Source organism: Maniola jurtina, chromosome 1, assembly GCF_905333055.1.
Source record: "Maniola jurtina chromosome 1, ilManJurt1.1, whole genome shotgun sequence".
Classification (NCBI taxonomy): domain Eukaryota; kingdom Metazoa; phylum Arthropoda; class Insecta; order Lepidoptera; family Nymphalidae; genus Maniola; species Maniola jurtina.
The window spans coordinates 12,517,321-12,543,916 of NC_060029.1; the positions used below are offsets into that span (position 1 = coordinate 12,517,321).

The window sequence follows — 26,596 nt, forward strand, 5'->3', positions numbered from 1 at the left end:
GAAAGCTATGCTTGGTGTTTTTCTATGTACCTATAATCCACTGATATAATCAATTCAATGCTTTATTCAAATAAGGAGACATCTCCTTATTTCGCCTCATTTGAATAAAGCATTAGCAGCAAAGATCCGTAGAACATATAGAGTAAAGAACACTGCCATAAAAAACTCAGAGTAACCAACAGTGACCGACAGGATGCGAAGCTGAATGTGGCAATGGACGGGGCACATAGTTCGAAGAACTGATGGAAGTTGGAGTCCCAAGGAGCTGGAACGGCGGTTTCACAGGGAGCCGCTGGATCGAGGCGGTGCGGCGCAAGACCGTGGCATATACGGAAGGCGTTGTAAGAGTCTAGGAGTGGGCGATCTATCGATTGATGATGACTGTAAAATTTAATAAGGCAAATTCAAAATAACGGATGGTCACAGATTTCAACTGAAACTATCTAGGAATCTTTCTACGTAAGAAATCACTATTCTGACTAATTGATTACTTATTTATTTCTCGATTAAATACCAAACAAAGTGCAATCAATTCACCATCCCAGTAGCTAGGTAATACAAATAACGAGTCTATTGCCCATTGAGTACTCTATTGCCCAAATCAGTAAACATACTGCTAACTCTGTTAGCGGGAACCAGATGGTAATTGAACGAAAAATAAACAAACACTGAGGGGATAATCGCTCCGAGTCTGCTGAGGGTCGCACGGGTGGCTCAATTATGCAATAACTTTCAATAAGCAAATCATTAGCCTCGTAAAGTGTACGACAGTTTAATGTTATTAATGGTCATTAGAGTCGAGAGTGATTGCTGAAGATGCTCTACGTGGGTGTTGAGAAATGATTGAACCAAACAATAATAGTTTCCTACTTGCTATATTTTACTCAGTGGCTGTCTCATCATTATCATCATCATCATCAACCCATCGCCAGCCCACTACTAAGCACGGGTATCGTCTCAAAATGAGAAGGATTTAGATCATAGTCTACCAAGCTAGTCCAGTGCGAGTTGGCGGAATTCACATACCTTTGAGAACATTATGGAGAACTTTCAGGCATGCAGGTTTCCTCGCAATGTTTTCCTTCTAACTCCGAAAAATTTGAGGTGTGGATGTGGACCCGGGATCAAACCCCCAATCTCTCGAATAGGAGACAGACATCATATAACCACTAGGTTATCACGGGTTTTTCCTGACTGTCTACTTCCACAGACTATGACTAAAGTCCGTGGGGAACATTGTGAAGGTGTTAGATACAATGATTTTGACCTGTAATTTTAGTTTAGAGACTGTAATATAACCGACCGCAAAATATAGGTATGTACGAAAATAATGATAAAAACAGTTGTTAAAACCTACGTCAGTGTCATTGAACTGTTGCACGGTATTTTATCAGCTGAGAATGCGAATCAACTAAAGGTTATTTAATTTACCTACCTACGAGGTGATAACAATTATTTAGACATTTTTAATGATGTCTATTATTATAAGCACAGTTAAACCCCTTTGGCCTTTACATGCTCCTCTTTATAAAAAGGGGAGTATGGGCGAATTAGCACATTGTCTTCATTGAATCTACTTACCTATAATTACAGAAGGTGCTGGACAGACAACCGGCACGGAAAAACGCAATGTTGGTAGACAGCTCCTTATAACGCTATTAGCGTTACTGTCAAAGAAACCAAATTTCTTGAATGCACCGAATGACGTCTTGTTTGCGCAGCGCAATAAAATGCACTGTAATAAAGCGCAATAAAATGATAGGCACCATGGCAGATTGGAATTCATAGTCAAGATGGGGGCTCCTTTAGGGGATCATTCAGATGACATGTGTCATATTCCAGTAGAACCATCAGGTCGATTCCCGAAAATCATCAATCATTATTACAATCGCAATTGTTGTCCCTGCGCCTGATACCCCGATCGCCATCTCAATCTGTCGCGGGTTATATTATGCTATATATTATATGTCCCATCTCCCCCTAGTTGCATAGTCATTGTTTTACCTCGAGATGCGGCTAGTTGTTATTTTAACTATGTTTTGTTTACACTCAGCACTAAGTCAACATGCACGTGAAAGTGCCAGACGTCAACCACTGCTGTTTCTGCTTGCCGCTGCGACCGGGCATTATTTTATTTGCCTATATCAACATAGTACGTATTTACTTATTTATATCTAGTAGTTAGGTACCTATAGGTACTACCTAGCTGATTCCCACGACCTTCGCGAATTCAGATGTCCCGTGTATAACTTTTGGATTTGCCGGGATAGAAAGCTTTATACTAGCTTCTGTACACGACTTCGTTCGCGCAAAGGCTAAAAACGGAACCTTATTAATGTCACTGCTGTCTGTCTGTCCGTCTGTCTGTTCATACACTCAAAATATGATGTTCAATAATAATTTTATTATGTACGGAACCCTGCATGAGCGAGGCCCGACTTGCATTTGACCGGCTTTTGCACTATATTCTTTCACCAATTTACCTACATAAGTACCTAATTGCATAAACCCACGCAACGTCAATAAGTTTGAGTGCGTGCACGGGATCGAACCCCGACATATTTCGAAAAACCGATAGACTTTGGGGTCTCAAGGTGCTAGAATAGCGACCTCGCACGGAAAACGCAGCGTTGGAAGACCTCCCTCTAGATGGGCAGACGACATCAAACGCTGGAGCCGTTGGATTCAGCTGGTGTAAGACCGATGGGTGGAAATCCCTACTAGAGACCTATGTCCCGCTTGTGACGTTTATCGGTTGATGATGATAGGTTTCCATGAGTTATTCCCCTGTCTTTCAGTTATTTTCAATCCTCGCGGTAACATGTCTGATCATCACCACGGAGCTGGAGCGCTCGTCGCCATATCACGGTGCTTCGGACACGGTCGAGGCGACCACATCTACCATTTTGTTTAGCATCTTTGGGATGGGAGTCATACTTAATTTCTTGCTTCTTGTTGCTGGATATCAGGTAACACAGTTCACATTATTTAAGGCTCTCTATAGATTTCAACCTTAACTGTTCAAATGAGTATAAATCAGCAGTGGTCTAAGCTCTTTGGAGACTTAAAACAAAAGCGCAAGCGAAGCGAGCCTGAATTTTTAATACTAATTAACGATGAAAAGCGAACAAGTAGATAATTTTCAGATACCTGATGACTGCAATCTCACCTGGTGAGATGATGATGGTGGTAATGGTGACGGTGGTGGTGCAGTCTAAGATGGAAGCGGGTTAGCCTGGAAGGGGTATGTCAATTTTTATAAAACCGATACCCCTTTCATTTCTACACGATATCGTATCGGAACTCTAAGTCGCGTGGCGGCACGGCATTGCTGGTGGGGTAGTAACTAGCCACGGCCGAAGCCTCCCACTTGGCCAGACCAGAGATTTAGAACTTATAACATTCTAAACCCCTGCCGGGAATAGAACCCGTAACCTGCTACTAATAAGACCACAGTGCTTATGCCAGGGACTAGGGAGGTCGTCAAAACATACATTACCTGCATTATACCTACCTATATCTATTCATAATTAAAATAACGGGGGTCTCTAACCCCAAATTGTCTTCTAGGGATTTCTCAAGGTTTGGACTGTTTGGAAGCCCCTTAGACCTCAGGGTAGGGTATAAAACTGAACAATTTTTTTTCAGAAAGATATTTTAATGCTGCGTTTGTACAACTATTATGCAGTTGCCACTGCACTTGCAGCTTTGATACCAACCTCCTTTCTCCTCTCCAGAGAAATGTTTGTCGAAGTTTTCATAGCTTTGGTAGCGATAGGTAAGCAATTAGTATTTATGTAAACTAATATGTGGTTATGTTTATGGGGATAAATAATATTCCCGAACGTAAGTGGGTAAAAAATGGGTTTATTGCGTTTTTACCATGTTAAAAATGTATAGAATCCTCTAAACTCCTAAGTTCCCTAGACCAAAGCTTCTTCGTAATCAAAGTATCTTCGTTCATTAAAGTATAAGATAATCACACAATATTATAAAGGCGAAAGTTTGTGTGTGTGTGTGTATGTTTGTTACTCCTTAACGCAAAAACCACTGGACGGATTTAGCTGAAATTTGGAATGGAGATATATAGTATCCCGGATTATAACATAGGCTACTTTTTATCCCGGAAAATCGAAGAGTTCCCACGGGATTTCGAAAACCTAAACCATGAAAAACAGTTCAGTCATATTATAACAGCTATAAGGAAAACCCTCTAAGTTTTTGTATGGAATCTTATACCTTCTAGAAATTATTTATATATTCCATGACTATTTCTAAAACCATTATGAAATGAATAAAAATACATGTTGTTTTTAATAGCAATGCAATGCTACGTCATAGTGCTGGTGCGCAGCGAGGTGGTGAAGTTAGAAGAGAGGCAGTTGTTGTCAATGGAAGATATACAGGCGACCTTTCAAGAACAAGTTGATGTTCCGGACTGCGTCACTATAGTATAAGCAATTTACATAAAAATTTCACTATGGACCTTTGTGATACGTCCACCACCAAATAGGTGTCAAATATACCATCTTGGTATAGGTACTAAGTATATTTACTTTGGGTACGGTATGTGTAAACACTGATCGATAAGTAAATACTAGTGACTAATAGTTATTTATTTTTACGTGTAGATAAAAGGCTACCCAAAGGCATTTATTATTGTTTAATAATAATTACTAGGTTTTTTTAATAGTTATAATGTGTAAGATGCCCTATCTAGAAATTAATGCTATCGACATTGAGTTTCATAGTAGGTATTATCATCGAGATTTCTGTAATTTTAGAAGTCGTTCGTTTCTTCTAATGATTTATTTCTCGGGTCACGGATGCCTGCCTACATAATATACATAGGTAGATGGAGATACATTCGGAATAATAATATTAACCATAAGATTATTTAATTGTGAACCGTTGCCTCATACAAGTAATTTAAATCTTTTCATTGTGAGATTATGAACGTTGCGGTCTGGTAATGACTCAAATTACTAATAAAAAAAATTAAATATTTCCCATTTTTGAAGCACAGGAACACAGGTGCGCGCCCGCGGGACCGAGTCGTGACTTACCACTGGACCATTGTCAGGGTACCGCTTCAAATAATACGGGATATGGCTTAAGGTCATAGCACACATATCAATTCGGGTCCAGTATCCTTTTTATGAAACTCCTTATTGCAACGCACACTAATCGGAATCGTAGCGCCGCGGTCTAACTCTGGGGTCGCGGTGTAGTGCGTGGTCAACTTGCAGTTCCTGCGCCTACGGTTCGTCAACGTAAAATAGACCTAAAGGACCTTGATTTTAAGTCAAAAATTCAGTACCATTGATTTTAATTTCACAACGTTTCCGCTTGGAGCGCTGGCTGTAAATATGTGTACAAACTTGAGCATTAAAACAAAGCAGTTAAGGGCCATTTTACTTTAACGCTAAAGTGTTTCTACTCTCACATACTATCAACGTTGGTGAAAAGTAAAATCTTGTACTGAGGTACAGTAGCCGGTGGGAAATATTGTACATGGATTTTTAGAAAGAGATTTCGGCTTCGTAGAGGGTTGCCTCTGTCACTCATACCTATGTGACGTTTGTCGGTCTTAACGACAGAGACAACGCTCTACGAAACCGCTATCTCTTTCTAAAGGTTGATGTACAGTATTTCCTGCCGGGTACTGTACGTCTCTTCGTACATCTCTTCGTCCATACTTGCCAGTGTGCGGTCGGCAAGCTTGTAAGCACGGTGTCGCGTCGCCTAGCCATAGCCGAGTTGACCTACTATTGGCGTCACTCAGAAAAGCAGGTATTATTTAAATATTTTTTATCGAATTATTGGAATGTCCTCTCCAAAACCAACACAAAAAAAACACAAGTTTAATGTGCAAGGTTATCCGAGAGTTTTAATCTAAACAAACTAATGCCAAAATAAATAATTTAATTAGAGCGTGATTGCTATCACAACATCTAATTATCCAGTTCACAAAACAAAAACCGAAAATATGCGATATCGCTCCGAATCTCAGAAGGAGACTGAACTAAAACCTTCAAAACACCCGTATTTATGCAAGTTCAATCTTGTTGGCCTCCTAGCAACAGATTGTATGACATCGAATGAGTGAAATATCGATTTTATCAAACTACCTGCATTAGATAAATTAATAATTTTATATTATTTTTGACAACTCAAATCAATTTTTAAAAATAACCTTACAGTTCGGCCGTCCTGAATTTAACACGTCCTCGTGTTTCTAATTAATCATGTCATGTCAGTCGCGGGCTTCCTTGCCCTAGGTCAAATCCAAATCATGGGCTATCCTGCCCTCCGTCAAATCATTAAAACCTACCCTTGAACTGCCGAACTCTCAGTTTTAATATCCAGTCAACAATAAATCCAAACGACTAACTTCTCATTCGATGTATACAAAATCTGAACCACTTATTGCAAATTACTTTCCACTTCACAAAAGACTAAATTCTTAAAAAAAAACTAAAAAATTTAATCACCAAATCAAACTCAATTAAAATTTTAATCAAATGTGGGTTGTTTAAAAAAAGATACCAAAGCAAAATTAAGGCAACGTGAGACACGTCCCGCTTCTGAATTATTGGCGTCACTCAGAAAAGCAGGTATTATTTAAATATTTTTTATCGAATTATTGGAATGTCCTCTCCAAAACCAACACAAAAAAAACACAAGTTTAATGTGCAAGGTTATCCGAGAGTTTTAATCTAAACAAACTAATGCCAAAATAAATAATTTAATTAGAGCGTGATTGCTATCACAACATCTAATTATCCAGTTCACAAAACAAAAACCGAAAATATGCGATATCGCTCCGAATCTCAGAAGGAGACTGAACTAAAACCTTCAAAACACCCGTATTTATGCAAGTTCAATCTTGTTGGCCTCCTAGCAACAGATTGTATGACATCGAATGAGTGAAATATCGATTTTATCAAACTACCTGCATTAGATAAATTAATAATTTTATATTATTTTTGACAACTCAAATCAATTTTTAAAAATAACCTTACACTACTGAGTTGACTGCTGATCCGCATTTACATTAGGTTGACGCTTGGTTGATGGCGAGGCGAAAGGCGATACGGTGTTCCCTTTCCGAGTTGATACGTGTGCTGTGACCTTTAAACGACAGAAAAACATCGCAGGATGGATTGCCAATTAGGCCCAATCTGTATTGCCACGCAATATTTAAGTGAAAGACACTGCACGTTGAACGCGTCGATTAGGTAATAAGTACTTTTAAATGACCACTAAAACCTTTGAGTAGCTTCCTGAAAACTGTAATTGTGTTCAGACAATCATTTTGGGTGGTTTAATACCTACCTGTCCCAAATATTGAAATGAATCAATGAAATGTATTTCTTTGCATGTAGGACAAATTTTTGTCACATGTAAAAACTAATTTAGTACGCGACAGATCGACATGGCAATCGGGTGTGGCGTCCCGCCCCGATTGCCATGTCATCCTGTCGCGAATATCTTGTGGGCATTCTGCTCACAAAGCCTATGGTTTGCAACTTAGTTTGTTATGTAACTTAGTTTTTTGTATTTGAATACCTACTATTCTTATTGGTGATTGACGTAGATAATATTATTCGGTCGGATTATTCCTTATCCTATCCTATTTATTTCACAATGTCCCCTGTGCAAAATGATAGCATTACTTTTATACCTACCTATACCTGTCAATTAAGTTTTGTAGGTATAGGTAGAGATTACATACTACACTTGAAGTTGCACCAACAATCTCTAAAAGGTTGCTACTTGGTACGGTATGCTTAAAAAAATTGGGCGAGTTACTTATAGGTAGTTCTGCCTAAGACCAGGTAAGTATAAGTAAATAACATGTTTTACCTACATCCGTGTAATAAGAACATGTTTTACCTATATATGAAGGGTATCATTAAGCAAATTAAATGTTCCGATAATATTAAGCTCGCAACGATGGCTCATGGCAGCTGGTATCCGAGTGGGACCTGGAAGCCGCAACCGGTGGGCGGTGTGCGCACGATTGTGAGCCAAGGACAACCCATTGGAACAGCTTTTGTTTATAAATATAAAGAATATTTTAACGACAACGACAAGTAGACAAATTGGGCCACATAAGTAGAATCTACTACAGACCTACTCGTAAGTAAATCTACAATTTTTCATCCAAATTCCGAATTTCGTGCCGGGTCTTTCTTCTTCTTTTCAAATTTCTTTCCTCGATCGGTATGGTCTGTTAAAGTTTATTCAAGATTATTTGAACATAGTCATTAAGAGGCCGTCCCACACTAGCCCGGTGATTCTCAGCACCCCCGTTGACCGGTATGGGTAACACTCGTTAAGGCCTATGTCCAGCAGTTGACGCATACAGGCTGATGGATTGGATTGGATTGGAGACATTGAGATGGTGAAAGGTTGGTATTTGTCGATTTGATGATTAGAGGATGCCCCTGGCGCGACTTCATCCACGTGGAATTAGTTTACTTTGTTGTTCTGGAATAAAAAGTAGCCTATATCACTCTCGAAGTCTTTAACTTTTCTCTAACAAAAACGTCGATCCATTGCTTGGTTGCGGTGTGATTGAAGATCCAACCAACTAACACACTTTCGCATAATATTACCTATACTACCTATATTACCTATACTACTTGGTATTTAGTATTTCATAATACTACCTAGTCGTAGTACTTAGTATTTCATAATACTACCTAGTCGGATTGGTCGAATTTATCAGATCAAAACAATTGCTTTTTAAGTAAACATTCATGCTTTCTTTATTCAAACATGCATGCAGCGATAAGATAAGACCAGCAAAATTATATTGTTAAAGTTTTTTTTTTTTTGCTAAAAATTTTACACAACCAAGGAAAACGACTTAACCCGTCCTTAGCTCCTTTCTAAGCGAGGAACGAGAGCGTTAGTCGCATCTTATTAATTACTTAGCCAAATTGCTTAATAGCGTCAATTAAAAAACAATTTCCATTACAATTTACAACAGAATGGGTCTCTCGAGGCATTTTTAAAAAACTACGACTTAAAAATGGCACTAAGGAGTCCTGTAAAGCGAAATGCACTTATTAGCTGAGGAGGGCGGCCTGAGAGCTTCGCCTAATGGTTGCCATTCATGAGTTGAATGGAGACATAAAATTGCCAACAATTATATACTCTCGCAATGATAACCGTGGATGCTTCAGCTTCGGCAAACGGGAGGTAGATTTAGATTTTCTGGAACATCGCCATTTTCAAAAGCTTGGAAGCTTCCGGAAATGCTCTACGGTTTTAAACGTTCTGTTTAATGTATTAGGTATATTATTATATTCTGTATGCATCTTGGTTCCTATTTTTAACCCCCGACCCAAAAAGAGGGGTGTTATAAGTTTGACGTGTGTATCTGTGTATCTGTGTATCTGTCTGTGGCATCGTAGCGCCTAAACGAATGAACCGATTTTAATTTACTTTTTTTTGTTTGAAAGGTGGCTCGATCGAGAGTGTTCTTAGCTATAATCCAAAAAAATTGGTTCAGCCGTTTAAGAGTTATCAGCTCTTTTCTAGTTTTCTTGTAGAAAAGAAGGTTAGATAACCGTTAGGTTCTTAATATTATGTCAATTGACAAATTTATGTCAAGCTGTCAAGATGCCTTCACTTGTCGGGGGTGTTATAAATTTTTAATTTACACTTGTCATTTAAACATTTATGTTCGGAAAAATCGCTAACAGATTTCGCAATCATATTAAAACAATTTTCCATCTGGAAACTGAAATAACAGTAAAACGAACTCTTTTATTAAGTGAAGATTTTGGACTCCAAATGCGAATATTTTTCCTACATCCTACTTTTCTTTGTTTTTCCCAGTCGATTTTAATATAGATCTATTACAGTAATATAGAAAGAACATTATAAGACAGTAACAGACGATTTTTCGAATGTAAAATAATTATTTATCGCGAAATAAATTACGTAGTCATGTTGACAGCTGTTGTATTGGAAATCTATCAAACTGACCAATTTATTCGTTAGTGATGAAAAATCTGCCCTAATACGGGTAGCTTTTCATTACTCGGCACATATTATGTAACTTAACACAATAACAATAGTTCCCAAACATATCCACAATCTGGCGATGCTGTCAGTGGGCACGAGTGACGTCACAACATGGCGGCAGGTAGGCAGGAGCGGAGATAGGATCCGGTCATCCTGCCCATTTCCGGTCTTCACGCGGCCGTGACGCTTCCGGGCACGCGTCGCCGCCGTTGCGCACAGCGCGCTATGTTAACTAGATGGGACAGTGAATCTAGAGCAGGGTAGCTACCTAATATAATATTATACCCTCAAAAATAGTATAAGTTAACCATTGACTTATGATAGTAGGAAGTTAACTGAGAGATTAGAGGAAAAATTTTAACAACGGAGCGAAATTTATCCACGTTTTTCATATTGCAGTTGTTTAACACAATGTCAGCATCCTTGTTTACTACGAGTACCATATAATATGTATCTATACACCTTGTATAGCGTGGCGGACTATGGCCTAAACCCCTCTAATTTTAAGAGGAGACGTGTGCTCAGTAGTGGACCGGCGATGGAATGATGATGAGATGTTGATTTCTAAGCAAGAATAAATTAGATGACATATTCTAGTCAAGTTTGTTTCAACCTAGAAATCATCATAGCTTTCCACCAAGGAAGTAACTACCACGCGCAACAGGTACCTACCTACTTATGCATTTTTCAGATGAAGAAAAATCCTGGATTAGGTAAGTACGTTCGACTGACCATTGAATTCGAAATAAGCTAAGCTAATTCCTACTTCCGTAGTGCTTACGTGTTTTGAAATAGAAAATGATGGCTTTTCCAGTTGAGGTTCAAGCTTGGCTCAAGCAATGTTTGCGTCATGTCGTCACCCGCCGTCCGCAAGATGAGTTTTGTGAAATGAATTCGTTCATGGCGACAATTGAATAATGGTGCTATCTTGGACACGTCCACTCGAGTTTGAAAGTATGGACTGAGTAAGTAGGTACAGAAGTCCGGAGTTACTAGCACCTACTTACACTTAACGCTTAGGTACAGTAGAATATTCACATTGACTTAATTCTTGCAGTTTTTGTAACAGTTAAAGTTTTTAAGGATTTTGGGTGAACTGCTAAGTAGGCTTAATGAGAATATATTTTCAAGGTAGGCATCTTAATTTCAGGTTATTAGGATTTATCTAAACTTTTATTTGAATGAATGAATATTTGAACCGACCACCAATTTTCGCAGAAAATTAGATAGGGGCATTAAAGACGAGAGTTGAGGATTAAGTTAAAGTTAAGTGAAGAGGTGATAGCCAGTGCTCAAGACATCGGTCGCCTAGTCGAGAGGTCCGGGGTTCGATCTCGGCTATGCACCTCTAACTTTTCGGATTTAATTATTATGTGTGTCCTAAGCAATCTAAATATCACTTGGTTTAACGGTGAAGGAAAACCTCGTGAGGATACCTGCATGCCTGAAAGTTTTCCATAATGAATAGAAAAGAATAGAATAGAATAGATTTTTATTCAAATAAACTTTTACAAGTGCGTTTGAATCGTCAAATAAGTAATTTACCACTGGTTCGGAATGCCGTTCCTACCGATGTATTCCTAATGTTCTCATAGGTATCCACTCTTGGCCAGCGTGGTAGACTATGGCTAAAACCTTCTCATTATGAGAGGAGGTGCTCAGTAGTGAGCCGGCGATGGGTTGATGGATTGCGTAGAAAAGAGGCTGTTGGACGTAATTTATCCATTTGAGACTGGATTCACACCAGGAATATTACGATTCTTACTATCAGTTATCTACTACTTGTATGTATTTAGGACTATCAGTACCTATTCAGTATTAAAGACAGATTTACGTGATAAAATAGTACCTATCTAGCCTTTATAATTAAAATATTTTGGGTAGAAATTAACGTGTCAATGGTCTACCTTTCATGAAAATTGACGGGTTACCACAATATTATATTATCGTTAGGTTCTTTTTGGAACTAATACATCAGACACTTTGGTTGTGAAGGGATTCCACATTTTGAGTAATATTTTATTGACAGGTGCCTACAGAACCACCTGACAGCAGTCATGCCCATATGTCGAACTTTAAACACACGCAAACTTCGACATGTCGATTACAACTTAAGACATAAAACTCAGAAATGAATCCATTGCTGCTTAAACTCTGGATGAGTTACATTATAGTTAAACATAGAAGGCAATATTAACCGCTCAATAAAGAATTTTGAAACGTATTATGAAACATTTTGGTTAAACAGGGAGTGATGGTAGGTAAAGTAATTAAAGTCACATTTCCTCTGACGCCTCCTAATTTGCTTTTCTTTTGTACAGTGAACGACATGTGCCTAGTGGTTGCAATCATTACTTTAGAAGCCTTGCTAGCTAATGAAGTGTTTCCTTGAAATTGCGAACTTACTACATAGGTACATTATACCGTATACGTACCTAACTTGTATAAGTAGATGTCTTCTTCTGTCTGTCTTCTTTATGCTCCTTAAGAGGTTAATTTCAAAGGGTTTTAAAGCCAAAGTCGGTCTTTGTTCAAACTGGATATAATTGTACGCTTTTTGATTGTCAATTGTTGAATTTGTCAGATAATAATAACTAACGTAAAGATGATAAATAATTAATTACGTAAACTAGCTACGAAAGTTCCCAACGCGCCCTGGTCTGAGAAGAAGAACAAAAAAACTCATTAGATTATCTTTATTATCACCATTTTCAGTCACTCAAACGTTTAATATATTCTGTGCTCAAACTTATTAAAACTTTTAAAACGTAAACACAACTTGTTCCCAAGCTTTTCAAGCGACTTCCAAAATGGTAGATGTTCTCAATTAGATACGATTTGATTCATTTTTTTATCATTTAACTACAATTTAAAGAAAAGTAAAGAATTTATTTGCGGTTATTCTTCTTATGAGAGTTCAAATAAGTTTCTTGGATCGAGCATCGCAAGATAGTTAGTGCACAGTTTGTGTTCCCTACGAGTATGTTAGCTTTAACTTCTATTGGGCAGGATCGCAACCAGCTTATCTAGTTCATAAAAGTTCATATATGTACTTGTACTTACTTACTTTTTATTTCTTAGGTACTCAGGGTGACGTGAAAATAAATGTCTCAGTAAATGAATACTTTGCTTACAAATTTTAAAGGCATACCATTTATCACAAACCAGCACGGTGGCCGTAATTGAAGGCGGATGTCCATATCAATTTGACTTAATGGACTAAGACCCGTGAGGGCCAGGCCTTCGTTATTTTATAAAAGCTGAAAGTTTCTATGCTCATTGTCCCCAGCACAGGGAAAAACGATCACCAACTATGAAACTTGGATCATGGTACCCTTAAACTTTAATATGTCTTGGGTATCTAGCAGGGAGTTGCCACGATACTAAATGTCTGGCAATGCATGACGTCCTTTGTAATACTATTTCGAAGAAAATGTAAAAAATAGGTTTTATACTTTGACGAACATTTTTACGTCTTTGTAACCTCCCTGCCAAAGTCACCATGACTTCATAGTCGCTGATCGTTCCTCCCTGTGTTGGGGACAATACGCACATAAACTTACAGCTTTTATAAAATAACGAAGGTCTGACCATCACAGGCTCTTTCTCCATAAGACAAATAACACCTTGTGTGAACGAAACTGTTCATTTTTTATTCCGGAACCTATAGTTAATTTATTACTGGTTTAAACAAGTATGGCGTCGACAAGCGTGTCGATTTATATTTTGTTTTTACATCATTCCCGCGTGTGATGGGATGACAAGGCTGTTTGACTACCTGGCACTTTGTGCTAGTGACCAGCAGTGAACAGGCTGAGCACAATTTATGCGATAACCTTTATAGCTTTTTGAACGTTTTAGCAGCGAAAAAACTGAGAGAACTCTTTGCTCTGCTTATTCGTGGGCTGCAGTTTGGTCTGCTACATGAAATTCTTTTTGCTGAACACCAAATATTACCTAAGTATGGCATTCTTATTCTTCTTGCTGATTTGGTGGCTATATGCAGGGCACTTCAGACCCTGTATCACGTTGACCGTTGCCGATTTATTATGATCGCCACCGTTTTACAGTTCGCCTCCAATACTGATTGCAGCCAGGAATAGCAGCAGCTTCTTGGCCGAGATGATTTTCGCCTCCTCCGGGTGCCTATGACATGGTTGACGGTAGTATTGTTGTCCTGGGTCTGGTTACCCGACACTAAACCTATGCAACCCGAGCTTTATTGTGGCATGACATAATATCTCTTCCGACTTTTGGTACGACGTAGCAATATGTAAAGTCACGAGAGATATATATTTCGCCATTTCGTCGTACTGATTGTGCTTGGGCAGCAGTATACAGGGGAACTAGCCGCTTAAGTATGCTAAGGCATAGGTAATCATATAATTTGTAGAAGCTTTAGGGATAGATATAAATGAACATACACATATTATATGATAAGTTTTTATTTAGTATTTTTTTGGATCACAAATATGCACATGTATTAAAAATGGTAGTAAACAATTCAATAATTTATTAAAGTTCCTCTCGAAGGTTGCTGTGACTCTCTTGGCATAGGTATCTGTTGGTTCCTGAAACAATACAAAAAATAAGTTAATTTTCGTTTTCTACTGACAAACTACATACCTATAAGTACCTATGTATACTTATAGAATAAGTATTATGTATTGACTTTGCAAAAGAAATGAACCTCCTCCACTAGAAAGTCGGTTAAAAAAAGATAAAATGCGCTTCCCAAGACGCACTTAAATCGAGTTATTGATGGCACGTGGCTTAAAAATTAAATTTTTCGAACAACCACCGTTTAAATTGTCGTTCGTAAAATAATTTTCGGTGTGTCGTGCGGCGTGGACTATTAGCGCTGGTAATGACGCATAATGACAATAAATAATCGGGACGTGTGCGAGACGCTCACGGCGTGCTCCCGGCCGTGTTGAAGGACTACGTTGTGGACCATTTTGCGGCCCATACTGATACTGTCATTATGTGATGTTTTTCTTTTAGCACGTTTCATTGTTAAGAGGGCTCTCTCCGTCACTCGTTTCCACTCGTTTCATACAATCGTAGTTCCAATTTCATTTGAATATTAAGCAACCTAAGTCCATGAAATTTTGCAGACATATTCTAGAAACTAATATCTATGTCTGTGGTTTTCCAGATTTCTGTTAAAATATTTGGTTTCAAAGTTACGCGGTCTTAAAAATTTTCATACAAATCTGATCCCCTGTAATTTTAAAACTACATATTTTTAGAAAAATCTAAAACACCACAGACACAGATATTAGTTTCTAGAATATGTCTGCAAAATTTCATGGACTTTGGTTGCTTAATATTCAAATGAAATTGGAACTACGATTGTTTGAAGCGAGTGGAAGCAAGTGACGGAGAGAGCCCTGTTAATAAGAGTGGGATTTTAAAAATATTTATACTCTCATTTATTTATTTTTCTCATTTTATCTTATTTTTAAACAACAAACAATAAAATAACAAAAACAACAGAAAAAATAACATAAACACAGAAAAAATAACAGAAACAACAGAAAAAATAACAGAAACAACAGAAGAAATAACAAAAATATTTTATTGTTATTCTTACAAGCTCTAAGGCTGCTCGCACATTGGCTTCCGTTGCCTGAGATTATACTTGTTAGATTCGCGCTATAAAAGTAGCTCAAGCAAATAGGGAAGTTTCTTAGCTTACAGAAACTGAGTTTCCTGTTGTAAGTAGCTAAGGCTTCCTAGCTAATCATTTAGCTGAAAGTAGCTAATGCTTCCTAGTTTATTACCTGCATGCATATAGGATTTTGTTGAGTTTCGATTTATAGGCTGTATTATGTTACGGATCTAACTATTATGTTAATAAAAATAACGAATATAATATAAGGCTAATGGATATGTTAGTAGATACAGTAGATTTAGGGCACTCGAAATCGTATTGGAATGATTGTATCTAACTGTGGCGAAAAATCAAATAAAACGAATTTATATAGGTACAAACAACACATAAACAGATAATTCCTGAGTCTTACTGACTCACTTGTACCCAAACTATTGGACCTAGAAAGGTTATAGCACAGAGTTTCAGTTTGTAAAATTGACAAGAATTAAGGCCGGATTTCTCGACATTAGTAGGTACGGGATAAGGTGTGAAAAGGATTTATATTTTCGCCGAGTGAAGCCGCGGGCGGTCGCTAGTTATTTAATACGAAAAAGATATAATTGATTTGGCAAAAATACGTACCTTTTCAACAAAATTTTCAAAGAGTTATTGATAACGTTTTAAAAATTTACCTGATGAGGTATCTTGTCAGTCCGTCAATATAAAAAGTAAACACAAGGCCTACGGGCACCGTTTCCAGTAGGTAACGAAAGAATGACCGAGTATCGTGTTTGAAGCACGTGAGTGAAAATTTCGTGTCGTGCGATCAATGCGACTGTCAAGAGCTTGTTGGTCTAGTGACGTAGGAGATCATGTGAATCGCTATTCAGTACTCACGCGCTACTTTGCGTCAGGATAGCACGCGGTTTATGTGCCTCCCATATTATAATTCCTCATAACCACTTAGGGCACTTGTCCACTAAAGTGGGACGGAGTGGAGATGTGTTCAGCAGACCAATCACATTATTGAGAGATGGCGGTGTAACTTCTTTGTCATTTAGCTATAATTTGGTTGGTCTGCTGAATCTCCATTCATGTATGGTTCAATGACCAGGCATCCTTACGGGCGGCGTTTAAAGTATTTAGAACACTAACGCATTCGCACGCAGTAGCGAAATGATTAACGCTTTTACGCCTTTAGTACACTGATACGTTCACACTTCACATGCGATAAATAAAACTAAAGGAATAATAGTATTACCTAGGTAACCGTAACAATGGTAATTGGTAACCGTACGTCATGGTAGAAGCACGTGAAATGTCGTGCGATGAGGCTGCATGTTTGTTGTGGATCAAGTGACGTAGCAGGCAACCACGTGCATAGCTAATTAGGATACACGTGCTCCTTTGCGTCGGGTAGCATGAGGATTTTGGGCCTCTCATATTATAATAACTCCTCTTAGACACTTACGGGCAGAGTTTAACGTATTTAGAACACCAATGCATTCTCATGCGGTAGCGAAACGTTTAACGCCTTTACGCTAGTACACTGACGCATTCATATTATGTGGTACCGAAATTATTAACGCCTTTGACGTAAGGCGTTAATATTTCTATTCTACGTTGACTTTACGTCGGTACTCAGTGTGCTATTGCATTGCATTGAAATATTTCATGTTTGTATATTTGATACTCCTCTGGGTCAAACGAAGAAACAGGAGATCATATGAATCGCTATAAAGGTTTCACCTGGTCTCGTCCGTCAGAATAGCTTGGTAGGTACGGTTTTTGTGCTCCCCTAATGATTCTTCATAATCTCGAGGATACCTACCATAACAATGACAAGTATACGTCATGACTGACAGACGCACGGGACATGTCGTGCGATGAGACTGTATGTATTGTTGTGACTCAAGCGACGTAGCAGGCAATTACGTACATCACTAATTAGGCTTCACGTGTCCCATTCCGTCAGGAAAGCGCTCGATCTTTGTGCCTCCCATATAATTCCTCATGACCACGTCTTATGGCCAGCACTTAATGCATTTAGAACACCAACGCATTTGCACGTGGTAGTGAACGAAGCGTTCAACGTATTTACCCCTTTAGCACACTGACGCGTTTGCTTTTACGCCTTTATGCCTTTGACTTCTGATTGCTCAGCATCACAAATTGGATGTTTTTTGTATTAGTCTTAATGAATTTAAGAAATTATGTGTATGTAACCTATAACTCGGTATGCAATTTGGCGTTCGACTGTAAGCATACCGAGCATTCTTCAATAAATCAATAAATTAATAAAGACGTTGATGTTTCGTTACCGCATGTGCAATGCGTCGGTATGCTAAAAGGGCTGCCTATGGCGTAGTAAAAGCACGTGAGTAAAACGTGAAACATTGTGTGCCTGTCGATTTGTTACGTCCTAAAAGGGTGTGGTAGGGTAGGAGGCTCTAAGAGGGTAATGACGTAGTAGGCGATCACGTGAATCGCTAACCAGGGTTCACGTGCTCTCGGACGTCAGGAAAGCATTCGGTTTCGTGCCCCCCATTGTTAACACGTCGCTGCCCCCAAATAATAATAATCCATACTTATTATGCTTACTAATTTATAAATGCGAAAGTGTATCCGTCTGTCTGTCAGGCGGTCTATCTGCGGCCCATCTGCTTAACCAGTTTTGATAAGGCACAGAGATGTCTGGCTTGTAGCCCGAAAAATTCTACTATGGGCTACTTTTTATCCCGGAAAATCAAATTCCAAAGCAAAACTACCTAAAACTGTGTTGAAATTGAGTCCAACGTATCAACGTATTGAGTCGTACGTTTCGATCGATAAAAAATATACTTTTATTTATTTATTGGGTTTACCATTCAGCTTGTTACATTTAGGTACTTACATCAATAATAATTTAATTTTACAAAATATTTAAGCAAAAAAATGTTAAGCTACTCGTAATTATAGGTAAACACAGCATGCAAATAGGTAGAATTACATATATAATTAACAATTTGTAGATATACCTACTATTGTCACTTGTTTAGACTTTTGCAGTAATAAAGTTTTAACAGCTTTCATGCCGTTTTTTACTTCTCCTGCAAAATTTTGCTTGGTGCATTTACACCGTTTTGTTTGCCGGCTCTTCAATGGTAAAAGTCTTGGTTGAAGCGCATGAGTGAAATATTTAGGACCTATCATGCGATATGTACGACTGAAACTGTTCGTTACGCTGTAAGGGCAAAAGGCGCAGAAGGTGGAGTAGAGTTTCGAGCAGAGTATTTTGATGACAACTTTATATACCTACTTTGATATACGGTTGACATAATAACTACTGAGAACAAAGATGGTGCGTGGCCCGCCTGGGGCGCCGCGACTGCCCCCCCCCCCCCCCCCCCCTCCCCTAAGTGGAGAGACGACGTCGAACGAGTCGCAGGGAGTCACTAGATTCAGGCGGTGTAAAACCGTGTTATGTGGAAGTCCCTACTAGAGACCTATGTCCAGCAGTGAATGTCGGTTGATAACGATGATGATGATGAGGCAATGCCTCGGCTCTGCCAGTGTGCGTTGCGCCTTAGAAGCTGTGGGTCAAGTGACGTAGGAGAGCACGTGAATGTCGAACCAGGATTCGCGTGCTCGCGTGCGTCAGGGTTGCACTCGGTCCCGCCCCTCAAATAATTTCTCATAACCTCGTGTCGCGTCGTGCGACGCCTTTCAATTAACTCATTACTTTGTAACAGCCTTCAAGTGACGCAAAAGAGCACGTGAATCGCTGACCAGACTTCACGTGGTCCTGTGCGTTGAAATGGAGTCGTGAAAATTCCGGACAGTTTCGATACTGGAACTAGATTTCTGAGCTTTAAAATAGCTAGGTAGGTAGGTCAACTAGGGTCTCTCATGCTACATACCTGTGATTCTACCACTGCACTGGTTTGAAATGCTGATTCTACTGAGGAGAGCTGGCAAGAAACTCAGCAGTTGCTCTTTTCAAATGATAAAAATACTAATTATTTGTTCATGAACACATTTTAATTTTTTTTTGTGATGTACAAATTCACGGTTTTCGGATTTTTCCCTTACGTGTGTTATAAGACCTACCTACCTGCCAAATTTCATGATTCTAGGTCGACGGGAGTACACATACCTATAGGTTAACTGACCTATAGGTTTCTTGACAGACACGACAGACAGCCGGACAGACAACGAAGTGAAGGGTTCCTTTTTTCCTTCTGAGGTACCTACCCAAAAAAATCTGGTAGATTAAAATAAACTCAAACTTCATATTTATGAAAATCTTATACTTAAATGTATCCACAGTTGTAGTTGTATCGGTAGGGACAAAGCCTTCATTTAACGAGGCCTAGGCTTGCAGCGTCACGTCTCTTAACGAAGCATTTCTCGATGACAATCTTTAGATGTGCTATAGAAATAGAAGTTAGAACCAACAGTCCTATTTGTGTTAGTAATTTTGCCATTATTTAGTAAGATTATAATATTATTATAGTAGTAAAAATTATGTGATCGGGTACCTATTTTTTAGAAAATATCGATCTAAATAATGCCTTATTTTATTATTATCACACACCCTATCACTGTCCATTAGGTACATATTATAAATGCGTAAAAGTGTTTGTGATGCGCACTTGATCATTTTTTATGTATATTTTTAAATTATTCGGTGCTTGACCCGACATTTTCGTGCTATAAACAACGAAAAAAATATTTTTTGTTATTTTTCGGTGGCAAAATGACGTTATCTGCTGCTGCTTTGTCATTAAAGGTATCATATTTTGCTCCTAAAATATAAGACAATATAAAAATTACAAATTCATTTCATGTGTGGCAGGTTAGGCTTGAAACACACAACGCGACAGAAAATGCTCGGTAGGACGTCGCAACGCGCGCATACGTGTGTATAATTTGTGATAAAAGAAATTGAGTAAAGTTTGGCTAATAATTAGCAATAACATCTGATCGGCCGACGTTCTCCTCTGACCAATAGTGAGAACTATTGCCTAAAATGCACAGTTATTTAGCAAGAATATCATAAATTCAGCCAATCAGGACACAGTAACGTGATAATCACAACTTTTGGGCTAAAGAGCGCGACGCCAAACGGTGGCGCGTGATATCACGCGTTGTGTGTGTTTCAATCCTTAGTTACAAAACCGGTCAAGTGCGAGTTGGACTCGCACAAGAAGGGCTCCGTACAAGAAATAAGAATATGAAGAAATAACACTTTTTCTGTATTGTAACCGCAAATTCAAAGTATTCGGATTTTCCCCTTTACTTGTACTAGAAGATACATATTCGAAAAAAGAATTTATAAGGGAAGAAATTTGAACTAAGTTAATCTCATGGAATATTGCTACCTGCAAAATTTCATGAGTTCAACGGGAAGTATCCTATAAGTTTTGATTTCCTTGACTGGTCTTGACAGACACCTAGACAGACAGACATCGAAGCGATCCTATAAGGGTTACTTCTTTTTCTAGAGATACAGTACCCTGACATGAAAAACAAAGAAAAAAATGATGATAAAAGTTGAATAATTCGAGTAAAGCCGAGCCGACGTATCACGGAGCCTCATCTGCTGCTAACCTGCGCGAGTATCGCATTACACATAAAATATTTATTATTTATTGCTCGTAATTAATAAAAACACAGCCGCACACAAAAACAAGTAGCCTAACAGGAAGATATAATAACTCAATCGCGCCTACTTCGCTCGCTGCGATTTGTTAGCGTCCAGATTGCATCTGGCCCGTGCAATATAACCCCTAAGGCTGGATACAAAATGTCGACAGTCTCGTCTTTCCCATACTACAAACTAGATCCTAAATGATGGCTCATGAAGATTACTATGAAGCTCGGACCAAAATGATGAATCTTACATAAGTATCCTACTCCTATACAGATATTATTAATGCGAAAATGTGTTTATTCGATGGTTAGTTCTTTAATCACATCGCAACGGAGCAACAGAACAACGTGTTTTGCATAGATATAGTCAAAGACTTGGAAAGTTACATAAGCTACTTTTTATCAAGGAAATTTAAAGAGTTCCCACGGGATTTTTAGTAAACCTAAATCCAAAGTGTGAGTAGGTATTATTTAAGTAGGCAGTAAGTAGGTATTAACTTAAAAAAAATTTTTGTTGAAAATATTACAATAAAACTTAAAGTTAGCCTTATCTAATTATTATAGAAATCATGCCCGCGAGGAATGGTGCCAAGAATACCTAAGTACTGGCTGCATTTCCACGTCGCACTGCCAGACTGATCCGTTCCGCAAAATATGAGCCAGCCCCTCTGGATGTGAAATGGTAAAAAATTAACTTAATAAATTGATTTTTCTACAAGTTATGCTAATAGGGTGAATGCCGAAGGTAATTGTCGAATGGATAGTAGCATAAGAAAGGTTAATGTAATCAATAGATTATGTCATGCCAATAATGCCAATAATGGTTGAAATTGCTCTTATTTATATAAATGATATTCTAATCAGAAAGGCAGCTGACGAATAAATAGAATAATTAATGAGAATCTTATTTGAATATGCCACATTTTGTCTTAGCGAATTGATATAATTTTGCCAAGCCAACGCTGTCGTACAACTCCAAAGGTACGATCTTATAACTAGCCTTACTCGACATATAGCAACAATATGTCGATCGTTTGTGGCGAGCTTAAAGCTGAGTTGTCCTCATAAGGTAGCTTAACATGATATCTTGTAGCCTACCGCGCTTACGTGAAACTGGTACTTTTCTTTATCATTTCTTTTTTGACATATTACTTAAAGGTTAAGGCCTGCGGGCTTGAGGGACATACTGTTTTGTCAATAAGTAGACACTGCCTTGTGCTTACTTACAAGTTATACTTACAACGTGTAAACTATACATGGACGTAATGCCGTTCAAATCAATTAAAGATTTACCTCTTGTTTACCTCAACAGTCAACGTTATTAACTTTAAAACTTACAGTTAAGTGATAACTTATTGATATGTTACCTAATAATATTCAAGGCCCAGTCCTTCCAAACCTCAAAAGATTCATAAAGTCCATCCCCGGGCCGGGTGGGTCTTATGAATTTGTTCCAGACATTATCAAAGCTTTTCAAAGATTCGGGTATTGATTTCTAGGTAGGTATATCCTTTCTCCTATATGGTAGATATATAATATTTGCCTAACGTTACAACTATAGATATTATAACGTAATTATTGCACAGCTAAAGAGACCCATATCTGCCAGTCAACCTTAGAAAGTGGGTAGGATATTCAAAAGCAATGATTGGTAAAAAAGAAAGAGATAATATTACAGAAGATAGCTAGTGCTAAAAACTTGTTCTATTAAAACCAAGAGCTTTTTGTGAACAACACAAGATTTTTATAATTAGTTTACAAGGCTGACAGGTCGTGGGCGACCATGTAATGTATGAAGCAGTTTAATAAAGTCATGAAGCACACAATGTGGCCGTGGTCCGTGGCCACAATAACAGCTTCATCTAAGAGAATGAATCTGCAAATGAGATCTACGAACGGGTTTAATCTTGCAGTTAAGGTTAGCGCTTTTCGTGGTCTTGTATGCAGGTAAGAGCATATTTTTAACAAAATATATACTTATTTGCTTTTGAACAAGAGCGAATAAGAATATATTTTCTTTTATTACAAGACTAGCTGTTGTCCGCAACTTTATCCGCGTGGATTTTCAAAAATTTCGTAAAACTCTTTGACTTTTCGGGCTAAAAAGTAGCCAATGTCACTCTTCAGGTGTTCAACTAAGTATATTCGTAAACAAGTGTAAATTAAAAATTTATAACACCCCCGACAAGTGAAGTTACAGTAACTAGAAAAGACCGAAAAGACCTGATAACTTTCAAACAGCTGAACCGATTTTCTTGGACTATTCCGCGCCTACGATCCAAAGTATCAGAGTTTTCCAAAACATCATTTTCAAATAAATAATTATGTATCAAGGCAACGTCCATCTTGACAGCTTGACATTTGTCAATTGACATAATATTATGAACCTAACGGTTATGTAACCTTCTTTTCTACAAGAAAACTAGAAAAGAGCTGATAACTCTTAAACGGCTGCACCAATTTTTTTGGATTATAGCTAAGAACACTCTCGATCAAGCCACCTTTCAAACAAAAAAAAACTAAATTAAAATCGGTTCATTCGTTTAGGCGCTACGATGCCACAGACAGATACACAGATACACAGATACACAGACACACAGATACACAGACACACAGATACACAGATACACAGATACACACGTCAAACTTATAACACCCCTCTTTTTGGGTCGGGGGTTAAAAAAATCGAGTCAATTCGTTACCGTTGCCATTGCGGCCGGACCAACAAACCATTAAACCAACAAAAACACACTTTCGAATTTATAATAGGTATGGGTAATCACTACCCTTGCGCTTGACGAAAATTATTCCTAATAAAAAGCAATGATGAGATCCGAGTTGGAGGGCGTTTGCCCGGAAGATGTCTATTTAATCTTGCCTTGAAGGTGTTTAGGTTATTTACGTGGCTGGAAAAATGTATCTATGCCAGCAGGGCATTCCACACCTTTGCGGAATCGCAAATTCGTATCAGAAACGTTGAACAATAAACAACAAATAAAAAATATGACATTTACAATGTTTTTGTATACTATATTTTAATGTAGTAGTTAGTACATTTAATAAACTAAACAACTAAACTAAATAACTAAATAATAATTATTAAAATAATGAACCTAAAACTAAAAACCTTAAATAACTTAACCTTGTATAGGTACTTAACTAATCTAAAAAATTTACTGGCGAGAAATAGCTCTACCTTAGACAGCGATTTACATAAGTGAGGTATCTTCCTAGTTACAAACGTTATTTTTTAAGCAGTTTCATTCATTCATTAATTCATTCATGCCAAATGAATCTTTAAATACAAAATATATTCCTTTTAATTTCTTTAAACAATTTACTACGCAGCAGACCAATATACCACTGTGTAATAATTATTTTAAAGAGAGGCGCAAATATGAAAATATAGAAAATAATTTCATATTTGTGCCTTTTGGAGTGGAGACCATGGGTTCGTGGGGCGAGGATACCAGATCCTTTTTTAAGGACCTGTCATCCCGTCTTGTGGAGTCCACGGGTGACCGGAAATCTGGCAGTTACCTTGGTCAGCATATTAGTCTGGCCATTCAACGAGGTAACGCAGCCAGCGTTCTGGGCACCCTGCCTCGTTACCGTGATTTGGATGATATTTTTGTTTTATAATTTTTAAATTTAAGTATTTTTAATATTTGTGAAAATCTGTATTATTACTTTCTGAATGAAATATGATTCTTTTTAATAGAGACAAAAAAAAATATTTTAAATGCGAAATAAGCTTTGCTTATTCTCGCTCATTTTGCAAGGTAAGGGCAAATACAGTAGGTATAGTCATTGAATAAATCTTTTGCATTCGACGCCCCCGCATTATGGCCCCCGTCACAAATATGCGATATTGAGTCAGAGATATTATATCATCTTATTAGGATTCCGTACTTTAGTTTAGTTGATAGTGCCCTTTCAGTACCTACCTTCTTTTTTAACCCCCGACCCAAAAAGAGGGATGTTATAAGTTTGACGTGTGTATCTGTGTATCTGTCTGTGGCATAGTAGCTCCTAAACTAATGAACCGATTTTAATTTAGTTTTTTTTTGTTTGAAAGGTGGCTTGATCTCTCGATCAAGCTCTGTTCTTAGCTATATACAAAAAAAAAACGGTTCAGCCGTTTGAAAGTTATCAGCTCTTTTCTAGTTACTAACCTTCACTTGTCGGGGGTGTTATAAATTTTTAATTTACACTTGTGGTTTATTATTCTTAAACTCTTATAAAAGAACCAAATACTCGTAAAATATCAAGGGTTAAGATAAAAGAGTCGCTGCTGTGATTTCCCGTGGATACATAAATCACACGGGCAGTAGGACGGCGATAAATTACAGAAAAAGATATAAAATGTAATAAGTACACATTATACTTAACTAGTTATTTTCTCTTAAAAAATAAGGGTCAAAATCTACTGCCAACATACCTACACAGTTTAATCTCACTCCCTATAATATACATACATAAAAATACGTACAGACGTTAATAGGTAGATAGATAAATAAAATTTGTATGATCGGTAATAAATCTGTACATCTATAAATACTATAAATATTGCTCATACATAAAGTTGCAGTAACTTTAATTGTTTAGTTGGTGTTAAATAATAAATACACAGAAGTTATCGATGTAAGTTATTGTATGTTCGTAAGTTAATACTGGACAGTTGCACCTACTGGTATATTATAATACTGTCCAATTATTTCTTTCATTCCATACATTAACTGGAGACAGACAAGCATACATATCCATTTGAGAAACCTCACTTTGTTTCATAACGAGGCTGCCAAAATAGACATACTGAAGCTTTAGATTCGCCATTAGGTAGGCTACCTACGACTTTTGACTTACTTCCCGGAAGTTCATCTGTAGAGAAAAACAGATTGTTATAATGTTATTGCCTGGCCTTTATTACTTTTTAAGATATTTGAAGGAATATCATACCCTCGGTTATGACTATCAGAAGATTTAGCATCACATTCAGTAGGTATCCTTAAACCGAAACGAAAAAAAAAAAACAAAATCCAAAATAGCTTCTGGGCGCAACCTACACCGGATTCATACTCTCGGGTAGTTAAATAAATAAGAACCGAACATTTTACTTACAATATATTAAACGTTAGAATTTCCTTCCTGTCCAATAAAAATGGCGGCCGCCAGTATCGTATACCACCACCAAGTATCTGGCAAGTGGTAATAGGGTTACCACTTACCAGAGGTAAACTTGAAAAGTCTTGAGATTTTCACACAAGCACGTGCGCGAATCAAGCAAGTACATATAATTATTATCTAAATAATATAATC

The 26,596-nt window shown here is 37.8% G+C and overlaps 1 protein-coding gene and 2 long non-coding RNA genes across 3 annotated transcripts in view; 2 read left to right on the forward strand and 1 right to left on the reverse strand.

Annotated features, from left to right (window-relative positions):
• Nucleotides 1-218: 218 nt before the first annotated feature.
• LOC123864459 lies at nt 219-4,497 on the forward strand. The gene is made up of 5 exons (XM_045904915.1): nt 219-459; nt 2,054-2,152; nt 2,799-2,969; nt 3,649-3,778; nt 4,321-4,497. Exons 2-5 carry the CDS (start codon nt 2,066-2,068, stop codon nt 4,455-4,457), a joined length of 525 nt encoding a protein of 174 aa, XP_045760871.1. The 5' UTR covers nt 219-459; nt 2,054-2,065; the 3' UTR covers nt 4,458-4,497.
• Nucleotides 4,498-5,378: 881 nt separating this feature from the next.
• Nucleotides 5,379-24,943, forward strand: LOC123877356. Its single transcript, XR_006798572.1, has 3 exons — nt 5,379-5,486; nt 18,101-18,112; nt 24,934-24,943. It is a non-coding gene; the product is annotated as an uncharacterized LOC123877356 (long non-coding RNA).
• Nucleotides 14,510-26,596, reverse strand: part of LOC123877473 — a 349,653-nt gene continuing 337,566 nt past the window's right edge. Inside the window, exon 4 of the long non-coding RNA XR_006798608.1 lies at nt 14,510-14,615. This is a non-coding gene — a long non-coding RNA (uncharacterized LOC123877473). The remainder of the gene's footprint in view (nt 14,616-26,596) is intronic.

Coding starts and splice junctions, on each gene's coding strand:
- LOC123864459 (XM_045904915.1), top strand. CDS start 2,066: ATGCACGTGAAAGTGCCAGACGTCAACCACTGCTGTTTCTGCTTGCCG. Junction 2,153..2,798: donor TATTTGCCTATATCAACATA/GTACGTATTTAC, acceptor CCTGTCTTTCAG/TTATTTTCAATCCTCGCGGT. Junction 2,970..3,648: donor TTCTTGTTGCTGGATATCAG/GTAACACAGTTC, acceptor ATTTTTTTTCAG/AAAGATATTTTAATGCTGCG.